Below are 21034 nucleotides of genomic sequence, written 5' to 3'. Positions count from 1 at the left end.
AGTTTCCATCCTTGTAATTTCAAGCCTAACAACTTAATATTTAAATGAGGTTGAGTGCTTCTTGCCTCTTGGATTAGATCAAAGTAACTAGAAATATATAATTGAATTTTTTGGTCAAGAATATAGAATTGAATTTTGATATATTTTAAAGCATTTTTAATATATTTTATTCTAATTTTAAAATAATTGATTATAATTTTATCTAGCTAAATCAGCTCATTATTGATAGTTTAACAAGAGCGGGTTTGAATTTACCATATGTCACAGATATATTATAATATTTCAAGCTAAAATTTTACAAAATGGTTTTAGAAATTAAATTTTAATTTAAAATTGATTAACATTATTTAGCTTACAAGTTACATTCACAAGAATAGAAATTATAAATAGAACCGCATGATGAACCAATAAAGCAAAATATACCAAACCCAAACTCAGAATCAAACAGTTCAAGAAAGTTGCCACCGCCATGGATTCGCAGCGTCCAACACGAGCATCGCCACCACCCGATTCAACTCCACCTTCCGTTACCTTCATCTTGCTCTCGTTCATAGCCATTGCCGCTATCGTAACTCTCTATCTCACTGTATCTCTTTCCGCAAATGTAATACTGAAAAGTTAAACATTTCGATTCCTGTTTTTGTTTTTTGGTATCTATAATCGCCGTGAAAATATCCATGTTTTGAATTTGCATATAGAAAAACTATATTAACAGCATTGGAAAATCAATCGCACATAAAAAAACTAGTGTGAGTAATAATCATGTGTCAATGTTGATGTATTTTAGGGCACTCTTGTGCAACACTTGCATGTGTTAGATGACATTAGTTGTTGTTTTGAAATTAGTTTTTGCTTGCTTTGATTTTGATGATAATGCATAGGCAATGGAATCTCTGTCTTAATTTGTTGTTGTTTTGATATTTGTTCTTGCTTGATTTGATTTTGATGATAATGCTTAATGAGGTTATGTTTCAGTTGGAAATTGATTCTTGTCAACATCTAACTATGTAGCACTGACATTTCTGATTGAATATTTGTATTGTATCTGACATGTGTCGGCGGACATTGACACACTGGTTACTTTCAGTTGTACATCGATTTGTGTTAGTGCTTTATTGACAACTTAAAGGTTAAGACATGTCTTATGTTATCTACAGGTTTTGGTTCCTACAGCATCATCATCCTTCAAAAATTCCTTGTCAATTGTTCACCAAGTCCCTGAAGGCCATGTGGGGGTATATTGGAGAGGAGGTGCGCTTCTCAAAACAATTACAGAGCCAGGTACCAAATGCTTCTTCATTTTTTGAAATAGAAACTAAGAGCATTGTATAGTTGATAGAGAAAATGAGAGAAACTAAGAGAATTATGTAATGTTAATCTGTTTGCTAGTTAGATAGTATAGGGTATTTATATCTATACTGAACTTATTCTAAATCGGATAGAGATGCGCTGACACGGCACAGTTGCTTACAAGCTTAGGGCCTTGTTTGGCCATTTGTAAATTTACTCTATTATTTTCAATGATTGCTTGCACAAAATCTCTGTTCATGTTTGTAATATTAATTCTTCCAGGTTTCCATATGAAGATGCCTTTCTTAACTCAGTTTGAGCCTGTCCAAGTGACACTTCAAACCGACGAGGTAAATTCTTTAGAACAGTGATGAGATTAGGGTTTTTGTTGTCTCTATAATTTCAATTTTGAATCACGGTGGTAATTACAGGTGACGGATATACCGTGCGGTACAAAAGGAGGTGTTATGATCATTTTTGGGAAGATTGAGGTAATAGCAACAATATTTTTTCATATGTAATATTTGGATTATAACTGTCCATGTTTATACACCTTTAATTGTATATGCAATAATTTTCTTCTTAGGTTGTTAACCGACTGCATAAGGAATCTGTCTACGAGACATTGCTTAACTATGGTGTGCATTATGACAAGACATGGATATATGACAAGATTCATCATGAGATTAATCAGTTTTGCAGCTCTCATAGTCTTCAACAAGTGTATATTGATGTGTTTGATCAGGTAATGTACTAATGTTTTAGAATTGTAATTTTACATCATGGTTTATTTTATGCTAGCAACATGCATTTGTAGCAAAATATCAAGGGTTGACATTCTAGAAAATAATTGGATCTTTGATGTATTTCTGCAAGTTGGAGCTTTTATTGTCATCCATTGAAAAAGTAGTTAATGCAAGTCATTAGTTCTTATTCCCCTCAAATGATTTACGTGTCAAATGAGTTAACCCAAAATATATTTTGCCTTCTGTCGCCTCTCCTTTTTTGTTATTATTTTAATACCTTAACAAGGCAAGCATTGGGGAACTTTTAGATTGACGAAAAGATGAAGGATGCCCTTCAAGTTGACTGTACCCGCTATGCTCCGGGCATTGAGATCATTGGTGTCCGTGTCACAAAGCCAAATATTCCAGAAAGCATAAGACGCAACTTTGAACAAATGGAAGAGGAGCGTACTAAGGTATATTTTACTAAAAAGCGCCCGTAATTTTCTTTAAATATGCCCATTGGCCAAAGCTAGACAGATGCAATGTTGAGTTGACAATCTCATTAAAAGAAGATAGAGTTAAACACACGCAAGATCATGTTATTTAACTGTGATTAATCATTCTGTCACTATTGAGATATCTGCCATGTAAATGCTTCTAGCTGGTTTTTGTATGCCCTACACTCTACCATTCTATTTCAGCTTGAATTTTCTATCTTCTAAATACTGATAAACACTGCTTTGGATGCTATTGAATAGGTCTTAATTGCTATTGAGAAGCAGAAAGTATCTGAGAAGGAGGCAGAGACTGTGAAGAAGATGGCTATTAGCGAGGCCGAGAAAAATGCCAATGTTAGCAAGATCCTTATGGAACAAAAATTGTTGGAAAAAGATAGTGCTAGAAAACAGGAAGAAATTGAGAATGCAATGTATCTAGCTCGCGAGAAGAGTCTGGCTGATGCAGATTTCTACCGGTGAGATTTTCCTATTCTTTGATGAGCGTAAATCTGTGGTCTTTGTGATCTTTGAAATAAGAAAACCAGTTTTATTGTTTTTTATAATTTCCAGTGTAATAAGGGAAGCTGAAGCAAACAGATTGAAGCTTACCCCTGAGTTTCTTGAGCTAAAATTTATCGAATCCATTGCCAATAACACAAAGATTTTCTTTGGGGATAAGGTATTCCTCTCATCCTAGATATTTTGATACTCGCGTGTCCTTGTTCATAGTTTTGACCTTCTAGGTTTGTGCTGCAGATTCCAAATATGATTTTGGACCAAAGGCTGCTCGGAAACTTCCTTGTTGACGAAGTTTCTAGAGGTGCGGCTATAAAAAAGACAAAAGCAGATATATAAACTTCACTAGGAAGAGCTCCTATCTCTGATAGTTATCTTCTACAGTAAACAATGAAAAGAAGACTTATGTTTTAGAAACTGTTTTTTGTGTGGAGGGAACGTAGATAGCAGGTGGGCCTTTTTGATACAGTGGAAATTAGAAAATTTAGCATATAGGACAATTGTATAAGGTTCTGAAGTATTGTTACATTTTTTTATTACATTTTCTTGAATTTACGTGCTGATGTTGTTTTGTACATACTCCTATTGAAGAAATGTAATTCAGTATATAAAAGCTGTATGTGTAGTAGTGTGTGTCAATCTTTTGCTTATTCTTTTTTAGTTGTGTAGATGTGAAATTAGAATAGAATGCGAAATTAGAATAGAATGTAGGGCTGCCATAAAAACGGGAACCGGAAACGTGTTGCGTCGGTTGAATATAGTCGCCTTGACCACCGAAGCTCATTCTGATTGGCATCGCCTCCCAAGGTTACCACAGCATCCTTCGTGATGTAATGGTTTTTTTTCTGATGGAAAAATCAATTTTTTTTTAAAAAATACTATTAAATCCATAGCACTAACTCCGTCTCATAAAACGTGGGATATAAGGGCTGAAATTAAGAATTGGAAGAGTTTGATGTGGGATAGTAAAAACATATTTTCTATTTTTGAAAGTTATTATTAACTTACAATCCCCCGCAAAACAGTAATCGTTTGAAGCTTAAGGATAAGTGTCTTACGACTTGAATAAAAAAGAATGATTCACAAAAAGAGTGAATAAATATGAAACTCTCTTGTTTAAGAACCGTTCTCAATAACATACTTTTTATCTAAAATCATGTTGATTTATCAATCACTTTTCAAAAAATAGTCAAGTCTTCTTTTGAGATGCTAAAAAATGCTTTAGAAAGAATACCTGAATGTTTTCATTGAAGGAGTTAGCCCTTCACGCTCATGCAAGTGACTGCATCAAGTCCTGTCTCAAAAAGGACCACCCTATATGGGTTCTGAAGTCATTAAGAGTTACATAATTCAACCTCTCAAATCAACGATGAGTTCGTTAAGTTTGTCTCAAATAACCCATATCCTAGGTTATGAGTTCATTAAGGGTTAATGCGCGTTCTCTAAAGTACACTCGTCATAGAATGGGATGCAGTGTAACATCATACGAGTCTTTTCAAGGCTTCGTTTAATCATAATGTGGATCCACCTAGAACTCCTCATCTCACAAGTTTTAGTCTTTCGACGTGTCAAGAACTAATCTTCTATTTGGTACCTTAGTCAAAGGATTTGCAATGCTCCTCTCTGATCTCACATACTCCAAGTTGAATACTTCATTCGTGATTAATTATCTCACAGATGCATGCATGTCTAACCTAAATGTGTATCTTCTTGTCATTATAGGCATTGTTGTTTGATGTGCAAATCGTAGCTTGTGAGTCACAAGAGAGATAGGGGGAGTTGGGTGCCCCCATAGTGATAAATTAGCCGGTAAAAGTTTTAACCACTCAGCCTCTTGACTTGCTAAATCTAGAGCTATAAACGCAGACTTCATACTAGATCTAGCTATTAAAAGTCTGTTTAGAAGACTTCAAAGAAATAGCACCACCACATAATGTAAACACATAACCACTAGTGGAGTTAACTTCTTTATCACCCGGTAACCCATTTTGCATCACAATATCCCTCTTAACACTTTAGGATAACCAACATAGTGTAAATCCCAATTCATTGTGTCATTTAGATATCTCAACAATCTATTAAGTGTATCCTAATGATCTTTACTAGGATTATGAGTGTAGCGACTAAGTCTACTAACAACATAAAAAATATCAAGCCGAATACAGTTCATGAAAAACATCAAACTTTCAATTAATTTAGCATACTCATTTTGTGAAACACTATCACCTCAATTTTTCTTTAATTGCATGCTAGAGTCAAGAGGAGTTATAACTGACACCACATCAAATTGATTAAATTTCTTTAATACTTTCACTACATAATGAGGTTGAGACAAAATGGAGTCATTTAGTTCTAGTTAGTTTAACGTCCAGAATCACACCGGCTTCACCTAGTTCTTTCATATCAAATTAAGAGGATAAAAATAGTTTGGTCGAATTTATAACATTGATATGTGTTTCAAAGATTAACATGTCATTAACATAGAGACATATAATCACACAATCAACACCAAACATTTTTGATTAAACACATGCGTCAGATCCATTAATCTTAAATCTAAAGCTTAGAATAATTTTATGAAACTTATCATATCATTGCTTTAGTTCTTGTTTCAAATCATAAAGTGACTTCTTAAGTCGTCTGCATACCTTGTTCTTTTGTCCCGGAACCACGAACCCCAAAAGTTATTCCATATAAAGCAAACAATGTACATATAGTTGAAATCTTAGTAACATCATAATAGGTGTTAAAGAAGTCAATCCCATATTTTGAGTAAAACCTTTAATAATTGGTCTCATTTTATACCTTGCAATAGTCATTTGTTTTAAGTTTCCTCTTAAAAATCTACTTACATCCAATAACCTTGTTTCCCTTACGAAAATCAACTAGTTCCCATATGTGATTAGACATGATAAATTCTATTTCACTTTTAATTGCATATTTCCAAAAAAAAAACAGCATCTAATGATCTCACGACTTCATCATATGTCTTAGGGTCACCCTCTAGCATATGCACACTAAGGAATGTTTCACTCAATTCATCACGATCATGAACTTCAATCAAGAATGCAACCACAAAATCAGGACCAAAGCTAGTTTTCCTATTCCGTCTCTTACTCTTCCTAGGTTCAGTTTCATGAATAGGCATGGAAGGTAAAGTCTTTATATGATAGATGAGAAATCAAGTGTTTTTTTTTTAAGTTTTTTCATATTCGTCCCATATGACATGGTCCACTTGACTACTAACTCAAATGACAATAATTCTTTACGGTTGTCTTGGTATATGTTAATGTTCTTATACTTGCAGGTGTAACAAGATGTTTGAAATTTCCAACATCAAAATTGCAGTTGATACTAAATTCAGTATCAAAGACCTTGACAACCTCAAATACTTCCTTAACTTGGAGGTTACAGGATCATCTCATGAGATATCTATTTCCCAAAAGAAATAGAGTCTTAATTTCCTTCAAGAAACTGATCTCTTTTGTGCAACTAGCCACAAATTATGCACTCAATTTGAAAAATTACTCTCTCATCCTACTTGTTTCAGGAATTTCATTGGTAAATTTTTATACTCAACTCTTACAAGACATGATATCAGTTTATCTGTCTATAGGTAAGTCAATTTTTCCCTAAATCAACCGAAACTCATCTACAAACTGCCCCCAGAATCCTCTAGTACATCAAGCAAGCATCAACACAAGATCCCTTTTTAAATCTAGTTTTTCCCACAATTTAATTGGTTTTACCTACTCAGACTAAGGAGCTTGCGCATATAGCAAACGACCCACAAGTCTTCTGTTTTTACTTAGGCAACTCTTTCATTTGTTGGAAGAGCAAGAAACAGTATGTAATCTCCAAGTCATCTTCAGAAGCTGAGTAATGGGCCCTAGCTAATGCAACATGTGAAGTTCAGTGGCTACTCTATCTTCTTCGTGACTTCGATATATCTCACCCCAAACATGTCACCATATTATGTGATAATAGGTCTACATTCCATATTGCAAACAATCATGTTTTTTATGCGGACACTAAATACATAGAAATGGATTGTCACTTAATGTGAGACAAAGTTTAAAGAAAAGATCCAAATTGTTGATATCTTTACCAAACCTCTCTATTTTGATTTCTTCACAATTCTGTCTCACAAATTTAGATTGTTTAACGTACACTCTAATTTAAAGGAGTGTTAAACATAACAACACTTAATTATTATTTAGTTTGTAATATTAATTTCATAACAATTAGTTATTTCATGTGAGTTGGTCAAATTAGTTATAACTACCTTAAATTAGTTATAAGATATTTGTAATTGTTAGCTGGCTGGACGACTATATAAAAGATAAGGGTCTTACTGATGTAATGGATAATAATTTTCAATAACATTTTTCTCTGTTCTTTTTCTTTAACATTAATCTTTAAGAATAATGCATTTACCAGCATTTAGTGCCAAATGTCAAAAAGTCTGGGTAATGCATATATTCAAGGAAGCTTGTAGTTTGTGATCTATGCATTGCAAGCGCAGGGAATGCATATGGAGTCATAACTTGCTCGTCGACAACGAAAATTAAATTTAACAGAAGCATATGCCCACATTAGTGTACCGTACCAAATTTGTCCATTTACTTCAGCTTATTCTTTTTAATGGCATATACATACCTAGAAATGTCCATTTACTTCAGCTTATTCTTTTTAATGGCATATACATACCTAGAAATGTCCATTTACTTCAGCTTATTCTTTTTAATGGCATACACAGAGTTTATAGGCCTAGAAATGCCCATTTAGCATCATAGTTTTTTTCTTAATCACAACAGTAAGAAAGAATAACTTGTAAATAAGTCAAAGAAAATTCACGCCCTCTTAACCTAGACCGCGGTAAAATGTACAGCTTTTTTTTATCTAAAGAAAGGAAATATATAACTTTCAGTGATTTTTTGTCGCATAAATTAAAAAATGGTCAACAGCCTAACGAAATTCTATAATTAAAAACAATGACATTCAGTATTTACAAGTCTATGACGCAAATAGTTATTTGATAATAACTCTCGTTTTATATAGATTTATGGGAGAGAAATCTCTATGCTCTGCAGAAGAAGGATCAAAGCAACATGTCTGCTACAACCTTATAAACACCGTGGCGTTGAAGTTGAAATACGCCTAGAAATACCTTATGTAGTTCGGAAAAATATACCTAGAATCCTGCAAAATGTTAGGACAACAAGATAGTTGAAGAAAGCAGTGCATAGCAGAGATTGAGCTGAAAAATGTAAAGTAAAACCACACTATCTATACTTTAAAGAAATAACCTATGAAATGAAATAACCCACTTACAAGGAAATGGAAATACCAAAAATAATCCACTTACAAGGAAATGGAAATACCAAAAATCTCAGGGTTGACCATGACTTTTGCTCATGGAGTGGTTGTGTAGAAGTTTTTTACGAGGTGCTTGCTGATCATTCTGCTCAAGACATTCAAGTGATTGAATATGAACACATGAAAATTAATCAATGTAAACTCTTACGAAATAATATAACTAGAAACATAAACAATTAATTAGTTTAATTAATTAGCTCTAAGCACAGGGCAGACATACAGTCATAGTTTCCATACTAAAATATTTTGAAATACCATGAAATTTTACTAAATTTTAGTTTTGAGGAGGGAAATCATAATGTCCAAAGAGCAGGACACCAAATTGATTTCAAAATTTGAAGGCCAAGCTGCAAAAGTTTACAACAGATGGGGTGAGGTAGCCAGCACAGTATCCCGGGCCAACTCAAGGAACAATTTTATCAGATATCAATTCCTTGCAAATTGCAATTCTTTCCTAAGGAACAATTTTATCGGATATCATTTCCTTGTAATTCCTTCATAAGGATAGAATAGATATAGCCTATATATATTGTAAACACCCTGGGCAATTTTTTACTAGCAATAATGATGATATTCAGACCTTTTATCCTCTTTTTTGTAAGAAAAGTAATTTTTTACTAGCAATAATAGTAATATTCAGACCTTTTACCCTTTCTTTTTTTAAGAAACATAAAACAAATTGGACATTCGTAATGTATGAAAAAGAAAAGTTGTATTCTAACAATTAGCATATGATGTAATCACTGAAAAAGTAGTTTGCAAAAGAAAAATCAAGCTTCCAATTTATTGAAGACAATGAAATAAAACTAATGGCAGGGTGAAAGATGGAGAAACCAAATTAGGAGATAGACAAACAAACCTTGTACAAAGATGCAGCAGACTCAGACTGTACTGTCGGAATTACATTCCCTAGTGATTGCAAAGCATCTAAAGTCAACTGCCATCCGCAGAGTGCAATGATATCACTACTAGTGCTTGGAACAGAACTAGCACAGCCAGCAGCAGCAACGTTGCCGTTTACCCAAGGGCAACACTGGTTGTGATAGACAATAGGATCAAATTCTACAGCTTCTTCATAGTTACTTTCTCCTTTTGGAGGACCTAAATAATAAATAATGTCAATGGTTTTGCCACAAAAGTATGTACCAATTGACAAAGGGGAACAAGGAGAGACCCACCCATCAAGATCCAAACAGAGTATAGAGAAAATATTTAAAAGGCCCTGGAACCAAAAGAATAAAAAAGCCTAGAGACAGAAATTAGAAATAGAAGGAATCCAAACAAATAATACTATTTCTGAACTGCTGTAACTGTAAGTTCCACATTAATAGTTCAACTACATATTGCATGCAACTCTTCTAGTTCAGTTGGGTGATACAAAAATACCATATGACATCTTAATCTTTATATTAATCATCTCATAGGATTACTTTCTTACTTTAGAATATCTTAAGATTAGTTTTCACATTTCTTAGTTACTATTGTAATTTGTTTCCCTATTTGGTTTAAAATCGTAGTTTTGTTCTAGTAAAAATGAAGATTTCTCAGTCTCTTGAATCATCAATCATATGAAAGCATAACCATCCTTCTATTCCCCTCCTCTGTCTAATACTCTCCAATACTTTTAATCAATGATAGCCATACTCCAATACAGCTCATATGCAACAGCTAGCCCAACTCTTCTTATTGGGGCTTCTGTCGCTCTTCTCACATTGCTAAGCAAACCAATAGACTAGGGTCTAACTTCTTTTTCTCAATAGGTGATAGTGATACCCTAATTTTCTCGGTAATGCATCACATTTTTATTAGCTCACAACTCCACACATCTACCACAACATCCCCGTCTTTTTTCATACTAAGCTTATGCTTCTGTTGCATTTTCATCACCCAGGATTCAATACCATGAAGCATCACAAGTCTTGCAAAAAATTATGTCATAATTTATTTTGTACATATTTTATTTGGAAGTAGTGATAGAGCAGTATACACAAGTAAAGGGAAAAATTATAGCAGCCTTAAAAGTAAGTAAACCCCGGACTATAAATGACAAACCGAAGTTAGTGCTATGAGAGTTGTTAAAGTCAGTTGGTACTTTGAGGTTTCTCCTTGAACTGGAGCTTTTCTCTGAGAATCTAATGAACTTCTTTTGTAAGTTATATTTAATATTAACAGTTCCTTAAATTTCTAGGTTCTACCTTCTAGAGCAATAACAGGGACGGTAACAACAACAAAAAAAGTTCAAGATCGTCAAAATATAGCGCTTACCTATCCGGTTTGCAGTGGCAAAATCTGATTGAACTAGAGCACAATTATTGCTGAATGATGATTTACCATCCTTCATGATCTCCTTAGTATTTCCACAGTCTGAATAAACAATGGCATTGCAAGATTGGGATGGACGACTGTTATTAGCAGGAGGAAGTTTGCAGCTTTGACTAATCTTTTCACCACTTTCAACAGATTCTGCCTTTGCAGAACAGCCAATTTTTGACCCACTGTCTGCCCTTCCTGCAGAGTGAGACATCATCTCCTGGCTATCACCAACAGGATAGTCCCGGTTTATATCATCTGGGATGACCTCATCCATTAGACCTGGATTTGGAACAGATTCACCAGTCTGTCCCTGGTTTTCAGCATCTTCTACTCTGTGTTCCATTTCACCAACAACACTATGGGTTCTGTGTACAGATATATCTGCCCCGTGGACTTCAGCTTCATGACTTGCACACATTCCAACACTCCCTCCACTAATGCCAAGACTAATTCCATCTCGAGCATGAGCAGTCACAGTTTCTGCATTAAAAATTCCATCCCCATAGTTTGTACTGCTGACTCCCACTTCACCAGGGACAACTTCGGTTGCTGTTTGTAAACATGTGCTTTGCTGAGCTTGAATGCTGTTATTCAGCTCAGATGTTTCATTCATGTCAACATTGCCATAGGTGCTAGAGGAGGGGAAATGGACATCATCAAGGTCTCCTGGGTAGTTTTCAACACTTTCCATAGAATCATCATTTATACTATGATATATTGTGTCCATTGCAATGACAGATGATGCACGGTTTGAGTCTCTAGTAGATTGGACTCCTATTAAGCGATCACTACCTTGATGGAACGAAGAAACTCGATTGCCAGCAACATAACCCTCAAAACCCAATGAATGGCTAGGACCAGCGCCAGATGAATCTCTTTGATGAGGTGAACAATAAGTGTCAAAAAAATCAGATTCACGTGCACGTTTTGAAGGACCGGCAGAATATTGTCCACCATCAGTAACTTCATCACCATCACGGTCGATGACAGTTCCTTCAACACTATCAGCCTGATGCTGCAACCTAAGAGCTGGCCTGTTATCTGAGCTTCCACCTTTTTCAAGATTTCTCTTACGAGAACTTGGCCCTCGTGATTCATATGAAGCTGCACGATCACCAATCTCACTCCCTGAAGGTTGACCAATCATTAAATCTCTTCCCATGTCTACATCATGAATATTTTCAGATGTTGCTGTCCTACCAAAAGGGGGACAATGAAAACCTCCAGCCATAGTAAGGTTTAAATCCAAATCTGTGCTTGCCATCGTTTTCCCCTCATTTGTTGTTGCAACCTCATCACGATCTTCAGCCTGATCTTTCTCTGCATCATCAGCTGCAATCCAACCATTGATGCCACTAGCTGCACTTCCTCCACGAGTTAATCCTATCTTTTTACTGGTATCAGGGTTATCTATATTGTTGGGTACAAGACGACTCGGGCGAGGAACAGTCAGAAAATCCAAAATTCTAACTGTAGCACCACATAAGCTACAATCAAGCATAGGTGACCTATAGTCAAGTCTAGACTCCTTAAGAGATGCTTTTCCCTTCCTGGCATCCATTTTAGTAGAAGTAGAAACTGCTTTTGGCCCTGGATCTTGAGTAGGACGTAGTTGAGTCTTGCTTGGACCAAAATAATTTCCATTTCTTTCAGATTGAGCAGAGTGTTCTTCGCAATCTTGAACATTTAAGAGCCATCTTGGTTCCCACCCACAAAGGCTTATGAGCTTCTGTGCCTGACAAAAGGAAGGTACGCGAATAAAGAATAAGCATAGACAGAGTAGCAACAGATGTTCGAGCCAAACTACTAATAGAAATAAAAAAAGTAAATGTCTTACACGTGTAAATGAGCAGTATGCCTCATCCTGAGAGCTTTCCAGCTCTGATATATTATCAGGCTTAAAGTCTACTCCTGACATAAAGTTTTGAGACTGTGACAGAAAGCGCTCAATCTGTGGGCCTCGAGTAACACTCATCAACTCAATTGCAGAGATTGCTACCACAGGAAGATAATGAAATTGCATGAGTCCATCACATCTATCCTTGTAGCCACCAATTAAGGCAGATTGAGAAGTCGGAGGGAACTGCACTAGACTTTCTGGACAGCTGTTTCCTTTCCAAGGGCAATGAGCTTTATGCCCTGAATCCAGCTTCCTGGCAAAGGATTCACTGGCATCTTGAGCTTTGGCCAGTACATTAACAAAATAAGTTAAAACAAATGATGAACATAATCAGCATCAACAGAAAAGTTTCTTTATCCAAGTTATCAGCTAAAGCTTGTTTGACAAACATGTCCAAAACAAGATTATACAAAATATAAAAACAAAAAATATCTCAAATCATTAGAGGTTTGGAACAAAACTTGAGTTGCTTAAATACAGATTATAAATCTATTTTGTATGCACAACTCATATATTCGCCCTTCTAACTTTATTTTTGTTTGTAGTCTTGTTACACATGCTATAGGAAGTTAGGAACCTTGGAACAAAGTGCTACGACTATTCCAATAAATGCATGTTAACTGCAACAATAACAACCGATTCCCGACAAAAAACTAGCAAATTTGATGTAGAGTATTGATGGGACATTCTCGCGTTGATATGTAGACTCGTCTAATTTTAAACATATTCTCGCGTTGATACGTGTCGACTTCTCCATGTACTCTATATAAACAAAATAAGACTTTTTTTGGTATTGGATGTTCTTAATTATTCTACGTCCTAGTTACTTTAGCATGCCTCATTTTAGAGAACAGTGACTTGGAATCAGGATAGAATAGCTGAAAGCATTTAAATTGCAAATGTGCAAGCACCAACCTTGGGCACTTGTCCAAGATAACAATGATGAGAAATTCAGGCAGGCACCACATGACTCGCACGCAATTTTTTCCTCACCAATATTTGTCCAACCTTTCTGAGCACAAGCCAATGAACTGATGATCTGGAAGAAATTGAGAAGGACATGAGATCCCTGGAGACTGCCTCTTATGTACTTAAAACATTGGGATTTGGGACTAGCACATATAACATAATATTATCTACACATACTCTATAGCTTAAGCTGCACAGATCAAGATAATTTCCTATGGCAATAATTTCATTTGAATATGACATTATTAAATGGAATTTCTTCTCAGACAAATAAGTGAGCAACACACGATGAAACATAAAAAACAATAATGCATAAGGCCAAACTTTCAACTACTTCAAATGATATTTATATTATTTACTCAATTAGTTAGCTAACAATCTGACAACTGCTAAAAAAGAATATAAAGTATAAACAGACCATGAAACCAGTTTATTCACTCAAGTATAAACAGACCATAATACAAGTTGCATATCGAAAACCTAAGTAAACCAGCGACTGGAAGAAGAAAAAAATACCACTGAGGAATAACCTGGTTCCTTGGTGATCGAGAAATTTTCATAGCTTCCTTAAACATATACATTACATGTGGATAAAAAACATTGATAAGCAAAATAACCTTGTAATTACAATATTAAATAAAACTTAATTGAAAACTCGCAATCATATGTTGAGGTATACACCATATTAAGAAAGAAAATTTATTAATTTGGTAACTATGGGTAAACTGCAATCCTGATAACGATGGACCATGTGAATTGAGAAGAAAGAAGCCATATACTATTCATGACAAAACGAAAAAATCATACATAATAATGATTTCATTTATATTGCAACTTGCAAGAGACTAAATTTGATTTATGAATTATAAGTATAAACAAAAACTATCACAAGGTTAATAACTAGTTAGTAGTTTAAATTGTATGTGTGAGCTGTTTGTGACTAAAGTAATATTTATTTATATAAGACTATGGTCAATCCAAACCTGAGGCTTGCCAAGCCAATTTAAAGGAGCAAAAGTAGCCAAACGCCTTAATAAATCTCCCCTTTCCCAGGGCCTACATGAAGATCTTGAGGAACCAAAAGTAGAACCACCGATGCTTGTGCTCACAGAAGTCCAGGGTGGTTGCGAACCAACACATGATATAGAAGCAGCTTTAGAGCCTTGCCCATGATTTGACCCATCTATGCTGCCAACATTCATTGGAACAGTTGGGGAGGATGCCCCAGCCGAACTAACAAAATGAATGAATAAATTAGTCATTTGAGAAAGTTCGTCAAATGAACAACATCTAGCAAGACAATTGAATGTTCATTAAAAATACCTTAACCTTCCTTCAGCCATAAATCATCATATATGCATTAAGTTCAAATTCATAAAAATTTAAGAAAGTTTCTGTTTTACACTATGGAAACAGAATACATGAGAATCTAGACTCTGGTGTGAAGTAAAGCAAACAGGTGGAAGTCCCAAAGGAAATATATATGGTAAGGCAGTTATAAAAGCTTAGTTATGTTGATTCATGCCTATGGAACAATAAATAACAACATTTACTCGGGGAGGGGAATCAAAGACCGAGTAATGCCACCTAGGTTACTTAGTTTGGGATAATCGACGACTGAACTAGTAACCTGAAAATGAAAAACTTCACGTGGACAAAAAAAATTCGAAAATAGTAATAGCTCAATGATTTAAATAACAGCAAGGTACAAACACGATGACGTTTCTTCATTGTTTCCAATCCAAGTTAAGGAAAACCCTATTTCCAGATGCCATGAACCATGTCCAACAAGATTAATTCAATATAAAGACACACATACACAGTAACACAGGCAATTAACAAGTAGTAAGATTTATTAAGAACAAAATACAAATGCAGTACGCTATGAGTAAAGTGATGCATACTGCATATATCTACTACCTGACACAAATAGATCTAATTCTCAAGCAGCAATTAACAATGACAACAATATCCTAACATTTCACCATCCAATTCAACAGTATATATCTAATCTATTCGAGAAAATTGAAAACAGAAGTAACGTAAATCTTAAAATTGAACCAAAACGAAACCCTAATTTGAGAAAAATTTAGCGCTCGCACGGAAGTTTGAGGAAGAAAACCGTACCTGGCAGCAGGTGTGGGATCGACAGTACCACCGGAGCTGATAACCTCTTCCCTCATTACAGTCTCTCTCTTTCTCTCTCTCTCACTTTCTCAATTTTCGAAGCAAATGAATTCGTAGTGGGAAAGTAGAATAACAGCTACAGTAATATAAGCGAGTGACAGCGCGTGACCCCGACTGCGAATACGAAAGTAACTGCGCCCGTAGTTTTTTAATGCTATTTATTTAGTTTTCAACAATAACAAATGTGTTGGTTATAAAAGAAACAATTGTGTTGACCAATCTTTTAAAAGAATTAATGTTAATATGTTCTTTTTGAGATTGTGATAAGTATGTCTAGAAAATTTAAAGAATTGAAGTATGTGTGTTTGATTTGCTAAGAAAATATGTTTAATTATTTAAAGAATTAAGGTTAATATGTTCTTTTTCGTTTAGCTATTTGTTGAAATAGCAGGCAATAGTTATTCAACCAGCCGTATGAAGGGGTGGCAAACGGGCATGCGCGCTCCGTTTAGGCCCGCCCCGCAAAAGCCCGCAAAAAAACGGGGCGGGGCGGTCATAGTTGAGGATGTGGGTCTAAAACTTAGACCCGCCCCGTAAAAAAGTGAGGGCGGGGTGGGGAAAGTCCACGGGCACTGCATTCTTTAAGCTTAAAATGTAAAAATTTATGTAAATACACGTGCCCGCAAAAGCCCGCGAAAAAACGGGGTAAGGTGGGGCGGACACATTTGAGGGTGAGGGTCTAAATCTTTGGCCCGTCCCGCACAAAAGTACGGGCAAAACGGGCATGCTCAGCGGGCCGAGCCCGTTTTGCTACCCCTAGCCGTATGTATTCTTATAGTAAGCAATAATTAATTCTTAAAGTATTTAGAATTGAAAAATACAACGGAAGAGAGTTATTAGTATGTACATAAAAAATAGGGAATAAATAACTCGATAGTACAATTTTAATTGCTATAAATTTGATGTAAAAATTAATTGGGGAAAAAATTGGGATGAGGAATTTGACAAAAACTAAATTTTGTGTTTTCTCGTTAAATTATGAGATAATTTTTTTGTTTATATTATAATTTTTTTTTTGTTTTAAAATAAGTGTTGTATTTGAATATTTCACATAAATTAATAAAATGCAATAAATAAAATAGAGAATATCAATTTTACAAAATACTAAATGCTAAGTGATAGAGCAATAAATTGAAAAAGATGTAATCCCTCCTCTTCATCAATTTATAGGAAAAAAAACTAATTTTTCACATATATTAAAAAAAAGTTGTATCTTTGTTGGAATATATTTTATGGGAATATGTAAAAATAATTTTGATTGGTTATTGTTTATGAAAAAATTGAGAGAGAAATCAAATTAAATATAATTTTTATTTTATTTTATTTTAAAAAAGATGAATTTTTTAGAATAAAATTGTTAAATGAAATAAAATATATTTCTTTTCTTACTATTTGTTAAAAACAATGAGTCTTTTTTATTTATAAATTGGTATGGAGGGAGTAGGTAGTATTAATTGAAGGGTACAATTGAAAGAAAAAGTAAAAATTTCATTAGAAACTAAAAGTGACAATTATTTAAAGACAAATATTTTGTTAAAATGTGATATTTATTTTGGGACTGAAGCTAGCGAAAATATACCCGAACGTATCGCACGCTCGAACATACAACAGAGTCACCATCGAACTTTATTTATCCCCAAAGGGAAGGGAAAACATCGATAAAACCCGGGGGAAAGAGGTATGTTGGATAAGGAAGTCGGTTATGCAAGGGGAAGGTATTAGCATTCATAACATCCATGGTACTCCATGGAAACTTATTACTGGTTCAACTTGGCTACGAAAGAAAAGAAAGAGCTAAGGGAAAAACTTGAGGCTGAGATAAAAAAACCCAAGTTATCTCTTAGGAGTGCTAATGCCAAGATTGAACAAGAGCTCCGTTCCAAAGAAGAAGTTGTGAGAACTTCTTATATCACCCCCAAGGAGTGGAATGAGAAGTATCAGGAAGCAAAAATTACCAAGAAGTGTGCGCAACATTGGAAAGAGAGGTATGAGTCTTTGAGAAAAGAAAGTTTGGGTTGGATAAAGGAGAAGAAACACCTGAATGGACTCTTGGACACTTATACAAAATCTATCAATATCATGAGTCCAGTTGCTGCTATGTACCATGCGAAATTTGATGGTTTAGTTAGGTTCTGTAACGAAATGGTTAGGGGAATACCGTAGAAGTTGGATGACACTTCAAAGGACATGGATAAGAGTAATACTCTTTCTTCATTGCATCACCCCTTCCAACTCTGTTAAATAATGATGGAGAGGTTCAAGATTGAACTGAAAGAGCTCAAGAAGCGTGTCATTTGATTATTGCTCGACATTTTCCCTATTTTGGTCTGAAATTGTTGTATTGTATTTCCTTCAATTGTAATACTCAGTAGTCTTAAACCATGTACTCGCTTCAGTGAATAAAGAAAATCTTGATTCTTTTGCTTCCATGTGTTACTTTATCTTCCATTGCAATGCTCACTAATCATTATAAATTTTTAAGGCTCCCTGAAAATAAAAAATAAATAAATCACTCATGCATCATTTTGCATTCCATAACACAAAACCAAGAAAAACTCACTATCACTTGACCTTTTATCCAGAATCTTCAACCATCAACCTGACTTCCCGACATCGTTATAACACTCATAACAATCAAAGACTGTTGATGGATCCACTAGAGCAAAACTATGCTATGTTGATAGAAGACATGCTCACCATGAGGACCCATATGGGTCAGCTTATGGAGACCTTTCAAGCTATGGCTAGAGGCAAAAAAGAGTTATGACAGGACACTCTGAGGCTTCTACTGCGAATCCTCCTGTGACACTTCCGGTGAATCCACTAGGTGGTACCAATCCCCCAATTGTTACCCATCCACCTCTCGAGGGAGGTCTCGTGAATCAGAATATTGGGGCTACATTCAACATTCATGTCAATGGGGGAGGTTAACCTGAAGTAGATGATCCTCATGACGCATCCTTCATTCCAAAGGCTGATTTAGTTTACAACACCTTCGAACCATCAACTGTTGAGGTAGAGAAAAAGTTTTGTGTCTTGGAAGAAAATATGAAGTCCATTGAAGGTTCTTGTGCCTTGGATTAGACGTTGTTGACATTTGTTTGGTTCCAGGTGTTAAAATTCCTACAAAGTTCAAAGTCCACGACTTTGAAAAGTATAAGGAAGTTAATTGTCCCAAAACTCATATGAGATCTTACTGTTTGAAGATGGAAGCCTACTCGGATGATGAGAAATTTCTGATGCATTTCTTTCAAGATAGCCTCAGTGGGGCGTGTCTTGAATGGTACATGCAACTCGAGCGCACCTGCATCAGAACATGGAGAGAGTTGGCACAAGCATTTCTTAAAAATTATCAGTACAACACAAGTATGGCTCCTAATGGGACCAAACTATAAAGTTTAGCTCAGAAGATTGATGAGTCCTTCAAAGACTATACGCAAAGGTGGAGAGAGTTAGCTTCCAGAGTTGAACCTCCCTTGCTAGAGTGAGAGCTCACGGATATGTTTATGAGTAATCTCCAAGGTCCTTACTTGGATAGGATGGTTAGACATGCTTCTTTTGGTTTCTTAGATTTGGTTGTTGCAGGGGAACAAATTGGAAATTGTCTGAAGAATGGTAAAATCCAAGGTGCAGCCGTCGTTTTCAATGAAGCGAAAAAACCCTCTTACAGATTTACAAAGAAGAAGGAAAGGGAAGAAAATGCTTCCATGATAGCAAAAGGGAAGGCTGGATTTTATTGAGTACCTTATTACCAAGTAGCAGAGGTAGATATGAATTAGTACCAACTGTCGCATCTCGAAAAATACGATTCCTCGCGATGGTCGCGGAAAAAATTATGTTCGAACAGAGTCGCCACCGAACTTTATTTATCCCAATGAAGGAATAGAAAAATATCGATAAAACCTTTAGAAAATGGAATAATAATCGTCGCAACCATATTCGGGTTCGGGAGTGGATTACGTAAGGGGGAGGTATTAGCACCCCTTACGTCTGTTGTACTCAACGGAAACCTTTTAGTTCTAATGTGTGTTTCGAGTGTTAATTTATGTTTGTTTATTATCCTTAGGTTATAAAATTATTTTAAAAAATAGAAATGGATGAGAACCTCGAAAAGGGAAAGGGGAGATTTTTTATTAGTGTGCTCGCGAAGATACAACAATCTCCTGCCTACGTATCCTTATGGTATAATAAGGAAATCAGAGCGTTCGTAGTTCGGGGAACTACGGTTGGTTGGTGCTTTTTAATGAACAGCTGTTTAGATTGCATCCTAAAGGCTAAACGTTGGTTTGTCTACTCTCGCCCCGGAGGCTTAAACGCTAGTTTGTTGTGCGCATTAGAAAGGATTAACAGGTGTTATTTGGTCACACTGGGGTGACGAGTTGAATTGATGTGTTTGATGTCTTTGGTTAGATGACAATTACTCGGATAGTCGAGTAAGACAACTCATATCCTAATAACTGGGAAAGGGAATAGAAGACTCTAGACCACTTTCTTTTTCATCCTTAATTTTAAAAAGGATTTTGATAATGATTAAGGTGTTTTGAATTGATGACGAATACTCAGATAACCGAGTAAAATAAATCGTATCCCAATAGTCGAGAAAGGGAATAGAAGACTCTAGACCACTTTCTTTTTCATCCTTAATTATGAAAGGATTTAATGATGATTAAGGTGTTTTGAATGGATGACGACTACTCGGATAGTCGAGTAAGACAACTCATATCCTAATAGTCGGGAAAGGGAATAGAAGACTCTAGACCGCTTTCTTTTTCATCTGAGCAATTATGAAAATAGGTTTATGTATGGCTGATGTATTTTAGAATGAACGACAAGTACTTGAATGGCTGAGTAAGACAACTTATATCCAAGCATTTGAGGAGAGGAATCGAAGACTCAAGACCATCTCCCTTTTCATATAGTTTATTATGAAATGATTGATTTAATCGAGGTTTGGAGATTTGTAAAGAAATGACAATTGTCTAACTGACCGAGTAAGAGAACTCGTATTCAAACAATCGAGGAGAGGAGTTAAAGGCTTAAAACCATCTCCCTTTTCATTTCGTTGTAGTGAAAAGTAATTGATTTAATTGTGTTTAGATGGATAGAAATGACAATTATTTGACTGAGTGAGTAAGAGAACTCGTATTCAAACAATCGAGGAGAGGAGTTAAAGGCTTAAAACCATCTCCCTTTTCATTTCGTTGTAGTGAAAAGTAATTGATTTAATTATGTTTAGATGGATAGAAATAGCAATT

General features: G+C 35.3%; 2 protein-coding genes across 8 annotated transcripts; one reads left to right on the top strand and one right to left on the bottom strand.

Annotated features, from left to right (window-relative positions):
- Positions 1-373: 373 nt before the first annotated feature.
- LOC127107712 (uncharacterized) lies at positions 374-3656 on the top strand. 2 transcript variants are annotated; one of them, XM_051045033.1, is made up of 9 exons: positions 374-604; positions 1158-1281; positions 1573-1640; positions 1722-1781; positions 1877-2035; positions 2345-2491; positions 2777-2991; positions 3086-3194; positions 3272-3656. In XM_051045033.1, exons 1-9 carry the CDS (start codon positions 470-472, stop codon positions 3368-3370), a joined length of 1116 nt encoding a protein of 371 aa, XP_050900990.1. In that variant the 5' UTR covers positions 374-469; the 3' UTR covers positions 3371-3656. The 2 variants fall into 2 exon arrangements, with proteins under 2 accessions (XP_050900990.1, XP_050900991.1); XM_051045034.1 differs by having other exon boundaries at positions 376-568.
- A 4158-nt stretch (positions 3657-7814) lies between these two features.
- Positions 7815-15878, bottom strand: LOC127107711 (uncharacterized). Of its 6 annotated transcripts, none has more exons than XR_007795806.1 (8): positions 15720-15878; positions 14576-14825; positions 13539-13662; positions 12561-12904; positions 10676-12458; positions 9270-9511; positions 8366-8495; positions 7815-8233 (listed from the first exon to the last, which is right to left on the bottom strand). XR_007795806.1 is itself a non-coding variant. In XM_051045029.1 (8 exons), the coding sequence occupies exons 1-7, from the start codon at positions 15773-15775 to the stop codon at positions 8424-8426; spliced, it is 2871 nt and encodes a 956-aa protein (XP_050900986.1). In that variant the 5' UTR covers positions 15776-15878; the 3' UTR covers positions 7815-8233; positions 8400-8423. The 6 variants fall into 6 exon arrangements, 4 of the variants coding, with proteins under 4 accessions (XP_050900986.1, XP_050900987.1, XP_050900988.1 ...); XR_007795807.1 differs by having other exon boundaries at positions 7815-8225; XM_051045029.1 differs by having other exon boundaries at positions 8400-8495.
- Positions 15879-21034: the final 5156 nt, after the last annotated feature.

The sequence above is a fragment of the Lathyrus oleraceus genome, chromosome 7, assembly GCF_024323335.1.
Source record: "Lathyrus oleraceus cultivar Zhongwan6 chromosome 7, CAAS_Psat_ZW6_1.0, whole genome shotgun sequence".
Classification (NCBI taxonomy): Eukaryota; Viridiplantae; Streptophyta; class Magnoliopsida; order Fabales; family Fabaceae; genus Lathyrus; species Lathyrus oleraceus.
The sequence above is the reverse complement of the archived record's forward strand: the minus strand, read 5'-3'. Positions and strand labels throughout refer to the sequence as shown.